The sequence below is a fragment of the Xiphophorus hellerii genome, chromosome 18 (assembly GCF_003331165.1).
Source record: "Xiphophorus hellerii strain 12219 chromosome 18, Xiphophorus_hellerii-4.1, whole genome shotgun sequence".
Lineage (NCBI taxonomy): Eukaryota > Metazoa > Chordata > Actinopteri > Cyprinodontiformes > Poeciliidae > Xiphophorus > Xiphophorus hellerii.
This window is the reverse complement of record NC_045689.1, coordinates 10,166,490-10,178,523: the sequence shown is the minus strand read 5'-3', so window position 1 is coordinate 10,178,523 and position 12,034 is coordinate 10,166,490. Positions and strand designations below refer to the sequence as shown.

Sequence of the window (12,034 nt, the reverse complement as noted above, 5' to 3'; positions counted from 1 at the left end):
GCTTCACAGCTGGCCTGAGGTCCATTTCCTGGACTGCTGTATTTGATTTATGCAAACATATCCTCTGTTCTCAGGTCCAAATGGTTTAAATTTAGATTATTATACCAGAAGTCTGTTACCTTCCTGGTACACTTGAGTCTGGCCTTTGTATTTTTTGTACAGAGCAAATGTTTCCTTATTTCACACCACAAATGGAGGTTAAACCTAAACAGTTACTGCTTGTATAGGTATGAACTTTCATACAAACACTACCAGGTTGGTCCCATTTTATGGCTTTTGGAGACTCCTTTTAGCATGTTCTCGCCTGCTCTCAGAGTGGACTTGGTGTGACAAGTAGATTTGGTTATGCTCATACATCTTCTGAATGTCTTCCACCTACAGACTGTGTTCTGTACAGGAAAGGAGGTGATTTCAGATTGCTCTGAGACCTTACCAGACACAAAACTTGCTAAAACATTCTTTCTGAAAGCCTGAGACAGCTCTTTGAATCTCACCATGGTGTTAACACTCATTTTAACAATCAGTAGCACAGCGGACTAAATATCTGAAGTTTAATCAGATTTAATTGTTCTTCTCATGTGAACCTCATGTGAATCACAGTGAATAACGTTCCCCCCTATTCTGTTGCTATAAGTATAAAAACAGATTCAGCATCAGCTCTCAGAGGATTGAGCAAGCCCTCCATCTTCTGCTTTGACTCATCCACCCTGGGTCTACTTTTTGTTGCAGATCTGTGAGGGGATCACCAGCCTGAAGCGGCTCCGACGCAGCAGCCGCAAAGCTCTCCTTCCCCTGAAAAGGCAGAAGGCTGTTCAGGGCTTTGTCAAAGGAGGAGAAAGCAAGTGCTTGTAAATAAATCTGTGTTGTTCCACCGTTCCGCTGAGCACCGCGTCCCCTGGTCGGGATGAGCAGGACGAGATTTGTGCCACGTCCCGTGTCAGAGCCTCGTCGGAGGATTTATAGAGTGCCTCCATAATGCACTTTCTCCCGACAAAGAGGGGGCATAAATCTACCTCTTTTTGCCCCCCCCTCCTTTTTTATTTGCTAATGGGAACCTCGAAAGCCCCCTTGACTTGCTTTATCTCTCACACACACACTCACAATAGCACCGCCTTACACACCATGCAACATGTACAATACCGTATGGAGAGGTATAAATTATAAAGCCTGCCTCAATCCATCCTAGAACTTTTACTGTGGTACGTCAGAGTCCCAGCAGCTTGCTACCAACAGGCCTGGAAATAAAATCCTAGCCATTTCCATGCTTGGCAACAAGATAAAATGTAAAGTGTGTTCATCTGGATATAATAAAGCAGTAAAAAGAAGTCTCACTAACAAAGAGTCTTATGGTGGGAAGCTGAATTAAAATACACTGCTGGTAATGAGCTATCTAAATTCAGAGGTCATATTGCCTGGAATTACACAAAAGCTAGACTCTGGGCAGCACTGACAGGAGACACAAGAGACAAGAAAACTTTCTGCTACGTGGCCAAAAGAGTCTGCCCGCCGCGCGGCGACACGCTCAGTCCCGGCAAAATCGTTTGAGCCGCAGCATGCATCTGTGGAGGCAATAATTCCTTTTTAAACGACATCACCTCCTCGCCCAATTCTGCATACTTGGCGGCTGTCACCAAGTTGGATGCACTCTATCACTCACACACACACTCACACGGAGGGATGTTAAAGCTTCAAGCTCTGATTACCGACAACACATACTCAGAGTGGGCGAACACGCATATCTAGACACACACATGAATGCTCTGCCTGTGAGCAATGAAAAGGTTATGGAGGGACTCCACGGCGACGGTGATTAAAGAAACGTGCACATCCGCTCCGTGCTTTCCTGGAATGAGACGGTGGCTAAACAGGAGTGGCGGCGCTTCAAAGTTATCTGGAGAACAGCTTCGCTTATTGGCACCACACAGTCAGATTTCTCTCCTGCACATGACATGAATGTTCTATTTCAGTCCGTGTTTAAAAAAAAATAAAAAAAAATTGGAATGCAGAAACAGTTCCAGTGGGAGGAAATGGGAAATGACTTGTTTCTGTCAGCTGTAACAGGACTGGAGGAAGATTGCAAGAACCAACGTAGCCACAGATAGACAGTCTGGAGACATCGGGCTCATGTTTTTGTTGTTTTGTTTTGCTTTTTTTTTTAAACTGCTCTGTACAGTGGCCCTGGGGAATCAATTAGAACTGTGGCGCGCCTGGTTTTTCCACCTTCATTGGCTCAGGAGTAATTTGTTTACTTCACAGTCAAGCACTGGATGGAAAACATAATAAATCCTTCCACAATATGAACCGTTGTGGTTAGACAACAGCTAGTGAGGTTCTCATGGTATGAGATCCTCCAGTAACCATACCACACTTTCATGGTATTGGTAAATTTAGTAAAAACTTTAAACAAAAACATGAAACTTCTAATTACAAAAAAAAAAAAAAAAGAATTCTCCTACTCTGAAAATATTTATATGCAATATTTTAATACAAAGAAAAAAATTAGCAAATATAAAATAATCGTAACATGTTTATTGTACAGAATATTACATTTTAGTTGTTCTACTCTTTATAGAATAACAAGTACTTTGAGCTGGTATTAGCTGATCTCTTAGTCAGGCTATCTGTTCTGGTATCGAGGAAGTGGCAGAGCATGCTAATGCTCTTCTCTGCTGCTCATTGCTGTTTTTAAGACTTGCTGGGAATACTTTTACTTTCCTGCCCAAATCAAGAAATCTCACATTACAGTTAAGAAAAACAAAATCAATCCATAAAACCTTGTATTTTTTTCAAAACAAAGAAGCAACAATTATCCTTACTGCTGCTTATATAATAATAAGCTGCTATACACCTCCTTAAGTAATGCCTGAGAGCCTGAGAATATGACAGGACTATTTAGAGTTCTACTGTTTTAATCACTACTTTCATTATTGTGTGGTCTTCATTTCAAATCCAATTCCATAAAAATAAAATAATTATTTTTATTAGCACCCTACATAGATTACTTTTTGTTTTGCTCTGTGAACCTGCATTCAGCTACATTTATCTGAGGAAACGCTGTAGTAACCTTCTTTCCTTTTTTTTTTTTTTTCTAATCTGGTTTTTATATTGTTAAGGAAGGAAAGTTATTAGGTTAGCTTAATTTTGGAAAAAGCATGGCTCTCCTCTCCTCCTGTTAGCCGGGTCGCGAGCGGATGACATCACGCTGGCAAAGGAGACGGCAAGGCACGATGACGTCACAGAAATACAGAGTTTAATCTCATACAAAGCAATGAACAACAAAGCTGCAGAGGAACAGAGATATGCATTTTCTCATAAAAAATAAAGACACACAAGGGAAGACAAACGAACACAAAGACAGACAAAGGCGCCCACGTGGAGAAAAGATGAAAAAACTCTCTCAGCCCCTCTCCGGTGCTGCCCTGAAATTTTAACCAAAGAGGCGTTTCCCTATTTAATATATGCAAAGAAGGCGTTCTGCTCTTCGACCAATTAGAACTCCCTCAGGCCCCCAAAGAAAGTTGTGACTTCCTGATTTATAGCAAAGGTGTCTGTTTTTTATCTAAGCAAAGGCGGATCACTTCGTGCCCATCTCCATCCGACCCGGGCCGAGAGGCGCCAAGAAGTCTCTGACCCCTTTCGGGCTGTAAATTTTATTGCTGTGTCTGTCAAAAGGGGGAGGAAAAAAGGCCCTGCTTTGGCCTGCTTCTTCAGCTGAATTCCCAAATGTTCAACAGAAAACTGTTCCAAATAAGAGTATTGTATATAACTGTTACACATGTCGTGGATTAAGTATATTTTTAGCATTAAATAATCATTTTCCTTAGCAATATATAGCTTTTAACACTTTAAAGACTTTTTGTGTGGATCTAGACAACTAATGCTGCTGTTACACTTGAATTTCCCCTTTGCTGGACAGAAAGGCTGTTTCTACTTTATTTTGGTTTTATTCTTTCAGCCAGCTGACTGGCAGTGTGCAGCAACTGTTTCGCTCTGCAGGGAATACAAATCTGAGTATTTCAGGACTTTTTAATTTTTTTAAGGAATTGAAACAGTGAGAAAGGTATGATGGAAAATGTAGTCTTGAAGCTGTGGTATACCTTGACATCGGTAACTAGCCCATGCCTCATTCTACTATTCCAAGCCAAACAGTTTGCAAACAGTTACCTGGGTAACTCCATCGGTTTCCTAACAGGCAGCAGCCAGCCGATGCATCAATTTATTCCCGAGCACAGCACATTATAGTCATCCTGTTGGGTGTCTGCAAGTGGACGTGGGGCAAAATTCTGACCTCTTGTCCAGGTCACACAGCCTGCAGTGGCTCTATTTCCATCTGTTTTTCCTCCACACACAGACAATAAACCCAGGGAGGCTGGCTGTTGTGTCAGGGAGGATGAGCAGCTTATTGCAGCTGCACAGTCTCCTGTGCCTGCCAGACGAAACTGACAGATGTCAACTTGTTATTTCACAGCAGAAGAAGAGCTCATCCGGCGTCCAAGGGGAGTTGATTAGCACAAACCTGTTGCCACGTGTAGCAGCTTTACCCACGACACACGCTACTCTCGCTGGAGAACTGAGCAGCGGGTGGGTGAGGACTAAAATTAGTTCAGCAAGTGAAGCAAGAAACTGCCAACAGTGAGGCGCACAGTTGTGACATCTGGATGTTGTCTTGCTGTATGACTGTGGCTTTGTGGAGGGGGCGGGGGGGGCTACTCTTCTCATGTTTTGACATTTGTGTGAGCTAATCGGATTAGTCGGCCGTTAATAATTCATGTCATATTAAAGTTTAAGCACCAGCTATTGCACAACAAGGAAAAAACGGGAATCTTTAAGTTCACTCTGTGTGCTTGTCACAGACATTTTGATCAGCACTACTTTTAGGGAAGAGATTTCCTAACATTTCCTGATCTGGACTGTCCCGACTACCAAGAGGTATCTAGCTCATCACATCTACATCCTCACCATTGATGTTCCAAATTTTAAATATAAAAGCTTGCATATTCAAAAAAAAAAAAAAAAAAAAAACTCAATTCAGCATATTTGCAGTTTTATCAGAACTTGCCTCGCACCCTCTCCTTTCCTCCTACATAACTCCACCTATCAGTCTCAAACAACAGGGAAGCCCTGCAGGCGTGCACTTACTGAGCTGAATAACAACGTTTCTCCCACATCCAGCTCTTACTTACAGAAATGTGAGCTGTAAATGTATCAAAGATAGCAGATCTGGACCAAAACAGGTCACCTTGTTAAGCAGCACGGACAAGCTGCAGGAGATAAAGCAAACACCTTGAAATGCCATTGGTGATCAGGGATAGAGCAGAGATGTTATCGAGAATCGGAGAGCAATCAGCGACGATCAGCAGGGAGTTATCAGTGTCAGAGGGACATTTCTTTTTTTTTCCCTGCACACATCCATACCAACAGCTGCTGAGCCCGGAGCAGGCTGCCCTTCACCTACCGTACCTTTGGTGTGAGCGGCGCTCAGCCCCGCAGCCAGAACTGCCAACATGCACACTATCCTCGGCATCTTCTCGGTGGGAGATTCAGCAACTGCTGAAAGGAGAAGGACCACAGCGACCTCTTTCCTCCTCCTTCTTCTCTGCCTCCCTCCTTTCTTCTTTTTATCTTCTTGCCACCTTTTGTTTTCTAAATTAGCGACCGGTTCCTGTCCTTGCTCTCTTCACGCAGTGTGGAAACAGTTCGCTGACAATGTGGGACAAGACGAGTGGCGTGGAGTAGTAGTAGGGAGATGGGGAGGAGGGGGGGAAAAAAGCCGGGTATTCGGAGCAGCAGCCCGACTCTGACGCGCGTCTCCCCCGCAGCTTTGAGAGGCGGCAGGTGAGGTGGACTGAGCGGAGCTGAGACGGGACCAGAGAGCGGCGTACCCCGGGTCCACACCGAGCGACGTCACAGGGAGGAGAGAGGTGGATTCAGTCACTTTTTTTACCCCTCCCCTCCCGTTCCTGTTTTGTAGAGCATCCCAACCCACTCCAAAGATTGGACCGTTTTCCATGCACCAACCTATAACAGCTGTCTCGGATAAGCGGGGCATGAGGAGATGCGGTGAATACTTCAAAAACAGCCCTGGGCTTTCTCACTTAAATATCCCAACTCTGGATATGGAGGCAATGTTGCACTAATGAGCTCTACTTTACAATATCACAGTCATAAGACCTAAAGTATGCGTTTAGGTAACATTAAAAAACACAAAGCTGATACCTGAATCAGTATTAAAGTAAACAGACTTGAAATTAGAACTGGCCCAAGGCATAAACGCAAGAAGCTTAGATCTCCCAAACCATTAGAAACCTCCCATAAATGCTTGAGGTTTTGATACAGTTCACATCTAAAATGTTTGTCTGCTTTTGAAGGATGACAATGCTAGTTTATTTTGTGGATAGTTTTAAACTGTCTACAAAATATTTTAACAAAGGGGATTTTGCAAGTTTTGTCTTTTTATTTTTTAACAAAATCTTATTGATTGTTACCATAGTTACAACATGATGCTTCAAGTTCAGCTGTTTTTGTTTGAGTTCAATTTGTTCACAAATAACATCTCAGAAAATAATAACCATGCATCTGTGATTGATTTTAAGCTCGTTCAATCAAACTTCGTTTAGGAAAGGAATGAGGTGATCTTCTTCAAGTTGGCCCCACAAACCAAATTCTGCCAAATTCTACTAATTCATGCAGATTTTATGCTGGGGTTTTGTTGTTTCAACCAATTTAACCAGCAAACAAGACAGTAAGCACATTGCCAAATTAAACATCTGATCCTCATATGCGTAACATGACTTATTTTCAGCCTCACCTGACAGGCTATGCTGCTTTTGTCACAGATATCTGATTTGATGCCGCTTTTAAATTAACTCTCCTTTCAAAATGGGGAATGTTGTTGCAATTATTCGTTACGTACAAAATGTATTTAATTGGTCATCTAATCTGCTGTGAAAAGGTTTTTGCCCCATGATTTTTTCTGTTTTTTTTCCTTTTAGTTATTTTCATAACTAAATGTATTAGGTCACTGCACACATTTTATTATCCATCAAGAATAACCTGAGCCTAAATGATGACTTCATTTATTAGAGAGGGAGAAAAAAAAACTATCCAAACCAACCTGAACATATGTCACATTAACTGAGATGTACTACCTTACCTTTATGCTAATCTGGTTTTCATTTAGTCTAAAGGTGTCCAAAGTCAATCCTCAAGAGAAAGTATCCTGCATGTTTTTGTTCTCTGGTAGTAGGTACTACCTCCTCAGCATGTCAATGTTCTGCAGAGGCCTACTAATGAGCTATTATTTGATCCAGGCATGTTGAACCAGGGAGAGAACAAAGACATGCCAGGACACTGCTCTGGTCCGCTTGCTTGAGGAGTGACTTTGGACATCGCTGATTTAGTCATTTTTAGCCATTCAGAAGACGACTTGCAGCTATGCTTTGGATCCTGCTTCTGCTATGTAACTGAAGTTCATTTGAGTTTAAGGTCACAAAATGATGGCTCTGCATTTTCCTTCAGGGTTTTCTGCTAGATAACAGAATTCATTATGCAAATTTTTCAACAAATCGTCCAGATGCTGATGCAGCAAAGCAGCCCCAGACCATCACACTGCCGGCACCATGTTTAGCTGCAGGAATGATGTTCCTTTTCTGAAATGCTAAGTTAGTTTTACAACAGACAAGACTTCCAAGAAATTCAACATTTGTCTTGTTAGACCAAAGAAATATTTTCTCAAAGGTGACTCGTAGTCTTTTACCAACGACAAAAGAGAACTCCTACAACTGCTAAAATCTGAGGCTACTCCATTTTTGTTTACATTTTCTGAAGAAAAAAGTTGCGCTCATGTCTTCTTTAGAGGTTTTAATGTTTCCTTCTGTGGTTCTTGATCCAGTGTTACCACAGGCAAGGGGGTAGGGATAGGTTTTTCAAAGGATTTGGTTCATTTAACATAGTGCTATGTGAACGCTAACTGTACCAGAAGAAAATGTAGCAAATGTTGCAATTCTGGTCCCCAAACGAACCAAGTTTACCAGATTCTCAGGTGTGAAAACACCTAGGTGTAAGAGAAAAACAGAAGAATAATGTAAGTAGGCAAACTCTTTTTCACAGCAATTCTTGCACGAGAATGTTCTTTCACACCAATACAGACGGTTTGGGAGAGATGTGGGGACATATCTAACTTCTTTTTTTTTGTCAACATCTTAAAAACATATGCATCTGAAATTAAATAATTGAATTCATAGTTAGTTGGCTCGTTCAAGTTTTCTAAATGTAAAAGAGACCTCCTTAAATTTCTTGGTACCAGAAGCTTTCTAATTAATCAGTGGTATAATTATACTGCCCCTGAAAAGTAGATCAGCTGTATGAGGTAAACAAAATGGAAAAAGAAAATCAAGCGCAAAATGCATCAAAATTGTTCTGACATGCAACAGGATAGATATACTTTCCACTGCTGGTACATCCAAGCTATCTTGCAACAACTCATCCATGACCAATAACAAATTCCACTTGACCAATTTAAATTAAATACAAATAAATTGCACTCTGCTTGTTCCATCCTGTAGAAGCTATTTACCATGCTTCTTACATTTTATATATTGTTACTACTTTCAGAAACACCCAATAAAATGTAAAAGTCCCAGTGGGACATAGCTTATTGTTTTGTTCTGTTTTCCGAAAACAGAACAATATTGTTTACCAAGATTCAGAATAAAAAAATACATTCTTGTTTTTTCTCTACGCGTGTGTTGGTTTATGTGCAAGCTGGGTCTGGGCAGTGGGATTAATAATAACTTTTTCAATTTTCCTGAGGAGCCTATCTCAAAGGAACTTTTCTTTTTCCTCTTATGGATTATCTCTACTGGTTTAGAATTATTCTGGGAGACAGAGAAAAAATATTGCCTCCGTTATCTCAGGAGAGGCATGGGGAAAAAAATAGCGCAACTGATAACAATGCAGTGATTTAATTTACACTACCCACTGATTAAATTAATTTTGGTCTGGATTTTTTTTTTTTCTTGCAAATGATTTAGGTGAGATACAATTGCTGGAAAGGATTCCTCAGGCTAATATAATCAAAAGGTAATTGAAAAGTAGTTTTGGATCTTAAAGTGTAGTTTTGAGATGCTGAGGGTGTTCAGAAATGTACACTCCTAGGGTCCATAAGGGAAATTCGCATGTTATCCAACTGAATATTGATCTTATTTGGTCCAGTTTATAATCAGTGGTCCTTCTCCAGATATTTAGCTTTTTAGAACAGATAGAATACCTCAGTATATTTCACAAACACAAAAAGATCCACAATTCATAATTTCTTAAGTCTCTTTCTGGCCACATAAGGGTATGTGCAGCATTGCTGATAATGACACTGAAATTTTGCTCTACACTATTCATCTAAAATACTTAAACTGTTCAAAATCTGAAAATATTTTACACAGAAATGCTTTAAAATATAGTTATTATAATCAGACCTTTGTTCTATACTTGTAAAAACATAAACAGTCCATTTGATATATTTTTGGCATCAGGATAAGTGTCAAAATTCCAATCTATAGACATTGTTAAATAGATTCTCGATTTGTAAAACCATAGACGTGGACATTTTGGATGATGTATGCCTGTGCACGTATTGACTTTCCATATTTGTAGCCAGATATGTAAAAGTCTTAAAATAAATGAATTTTAAACTGGTACATCTAAAATCTGTCATATTTATACTCCAGAGATATCAACCAAAACAAACATAAACTATTTAACAGAAATGCTTCAGATAAATTTGCTTCAAATGGATTGTCGGATGTATTCTGAAAACAATTTCTTAACATTTGCTTTTAAAACAGATACATTAAAATAAAATTATACAAGAGCAGAAGGAGGGGCTCACACAGTGTGACATCAATGCAAGAACAGCCCCCACTAGTTCCTAAACCAAATGTAGGTCTCCTATTTCAATGAGTAAGCTTGATCTGGAAAAATATTACACATTCCCCTTAAGGCTATTTTCCAATTTAAAACTCTGTAGTTTGCTTTTTTGTTGTTGACACACCTTAGGAGCCCACTTGTGTAGAGATGTAAGCTGTGACACTAATGACATCACTGTACTTCACCCAAGTGCCAGTTCAGAGTCCAAAAGAAGGTTCCTCCTATTATTTCTGTGTATGAAATCAAATCTGGTCTGCTTGCCTCTTGTGTTTCCTACATGACTGACAACCATCTGCTGTGCGGGTTGCTAAACATTTATGGAAACAACGAGAAGGGGATGAAAATATGGGATTCAAATTCATGGCACAAGGTTTTGTGATAAATATTCAATGTGTATGCTGTCAGTTTAGTTGCTCCGCGAAGAAATAAAACCAATAAAAGCCTTTAGAAGACATTTATTTTGGTGTGAAAAGCTTGCAGAAGCCTGGATCATTTAAGGCTGCACATAACCTTACAATGACAGCAGCCACAAAACCCTACAGAACGTAAAACCAGAGATACACAGGGAGAGTGATGTCTTATTATAAATTCAAGAAGATGTGATGCTTTTGTATTGATTTCTACTCTTTAAGGCTAAATCTCAAGGCTGCTCAGGGCTCACTTCACATTCATTGATGATGCACTGCAGCAGAGCACAACGGGTGCTAATGAGTTGCCCTGACTGCCACAGGGTGACATTCAGCATGGTGGAACGTATAGGAGCCCTGTCGCTAGGCAGGCTTAGTCAGCATTAGGAGGATTTTGAGGCACCCAAACATGTGTATGAGTTGCACTGTAATACACACTGAGTTAGACTTCAGTAAGACTGAAGACAGAATGTTGCTGCTTCAACACTGTGCAAAAGCATTTAGATGTTCACATTTTCTCCATGTTATACCCCAAAATTCTCTTTGGGATTTTATGGAATAGACCAAAACAACATTGTGCATAAAATGAAGTAGAGGCAAAATGATACTTGATTTTTTTTTTTCCAAAATGTGTCAGATACTTGAGTTAATTCCTTACTCTGATGCCCTAAAAAATTGAGAGTAACCAGTTGCCCGTAGAAGACACACAGGGAAAATTCACAGACAGAACAAGCAACATGAAGACTAAGGAACACGGGACACATGTAGTATAAAGTTGTAGTGACATTTAAAGCAGAGTTGTAAAATATAAGAAGCTTAGATATCATGGAGAGTTGGTCAAGATATCATTTAAAATGGGAGAGAGTGCAGCACAACTGAAAACCTACCAAGACATAGCTAAATTACCTGAACAGTCAGGCTGGGCAAGGAGAACTTTCTTCAGGGAAGCAGTCAAGAGGCTCCTGGTAACTCTGGAGGAGCTTCAGAGATTCACAACTCAGCAAATAGAATCTAACAGCATAGCTTTTAGACAAGCACTCAGGAATCTGACCGTCATGGAATTGTGGCACAAAGAAAGTCATTGTCAAAAGTAAGCCTAAAGAATATTTATTTGCATCTTGCTACAATTCTACATGTGGAAAAAGAGACCAAAATTAAACTTCTTGGCCAATGCAAAATGGAAGCTTGGCATGTGAATAGTACCGCTATTAAGCATGCTATCTCCACTGTAAAACATGTTGGTGGCTGGATCATAATGTGAAGATGCTTTTGTTCCACATCAGTGGGGAGGCAGGTCAGAGATAATGGTAAGATGGAGGAAGACAAATATTAAGCAATCCTAAAAAAATCTGTTAGGGGGCACAAAAGACTTAAAACAGAAAAACAGACTCATCTTCCAGGAATACTGTCAAACAAACATACAGCCCGAGTTACAAAAGTTACAATGGAATAGTTCAGATTAAATCATACTCATCTTACAGTGGCTCAGGAAAAGTCATGTCACAAAATCACTAAGTACAATTGAGTACCTGCAGCAATGCTGAATTCCGACTATGATTCAGCTTAGAAAAATGGGGGATATATGTACAAAAGTGCCAGATACACACCTTAAAACACAAGTATTCAACAATGGTCCTCAGGGTCCAATATTTTAAATATTTCCCACTACATCCCAACTGATTCAAATGATTGCAATACTTGCTTAA

The 12,034-nt window shown here is 40.2% G+C and overlaps 1 protein-coding gene across 1 annotated transcript in view; it reads right to left on the bottom strand.

Moving 5' to 3' along the window:
* The window catches only part of LOC116707741 (calsyntenin-2), a 301,858-nt gene extending 295,822 nt beyond the window's left edge, over positions 1-6,036 (bottom strand). Inside the window, exon 1 of the mRNA XM_032545253.1 lies at positions 5,461-6,036. Within this exon, the coding sequence (XP_032401144.1) occupies positions 5,461-5,524 (64 nt within the window). The 5' untranslated portion in view covers positions 5,525-6,036. The remainder of the gene's footprint in view (positions 1-5,460) is intronic.
* Between the last annotated feature and the right edge of the window lie 5,998 nt (positions 6,037-12,034).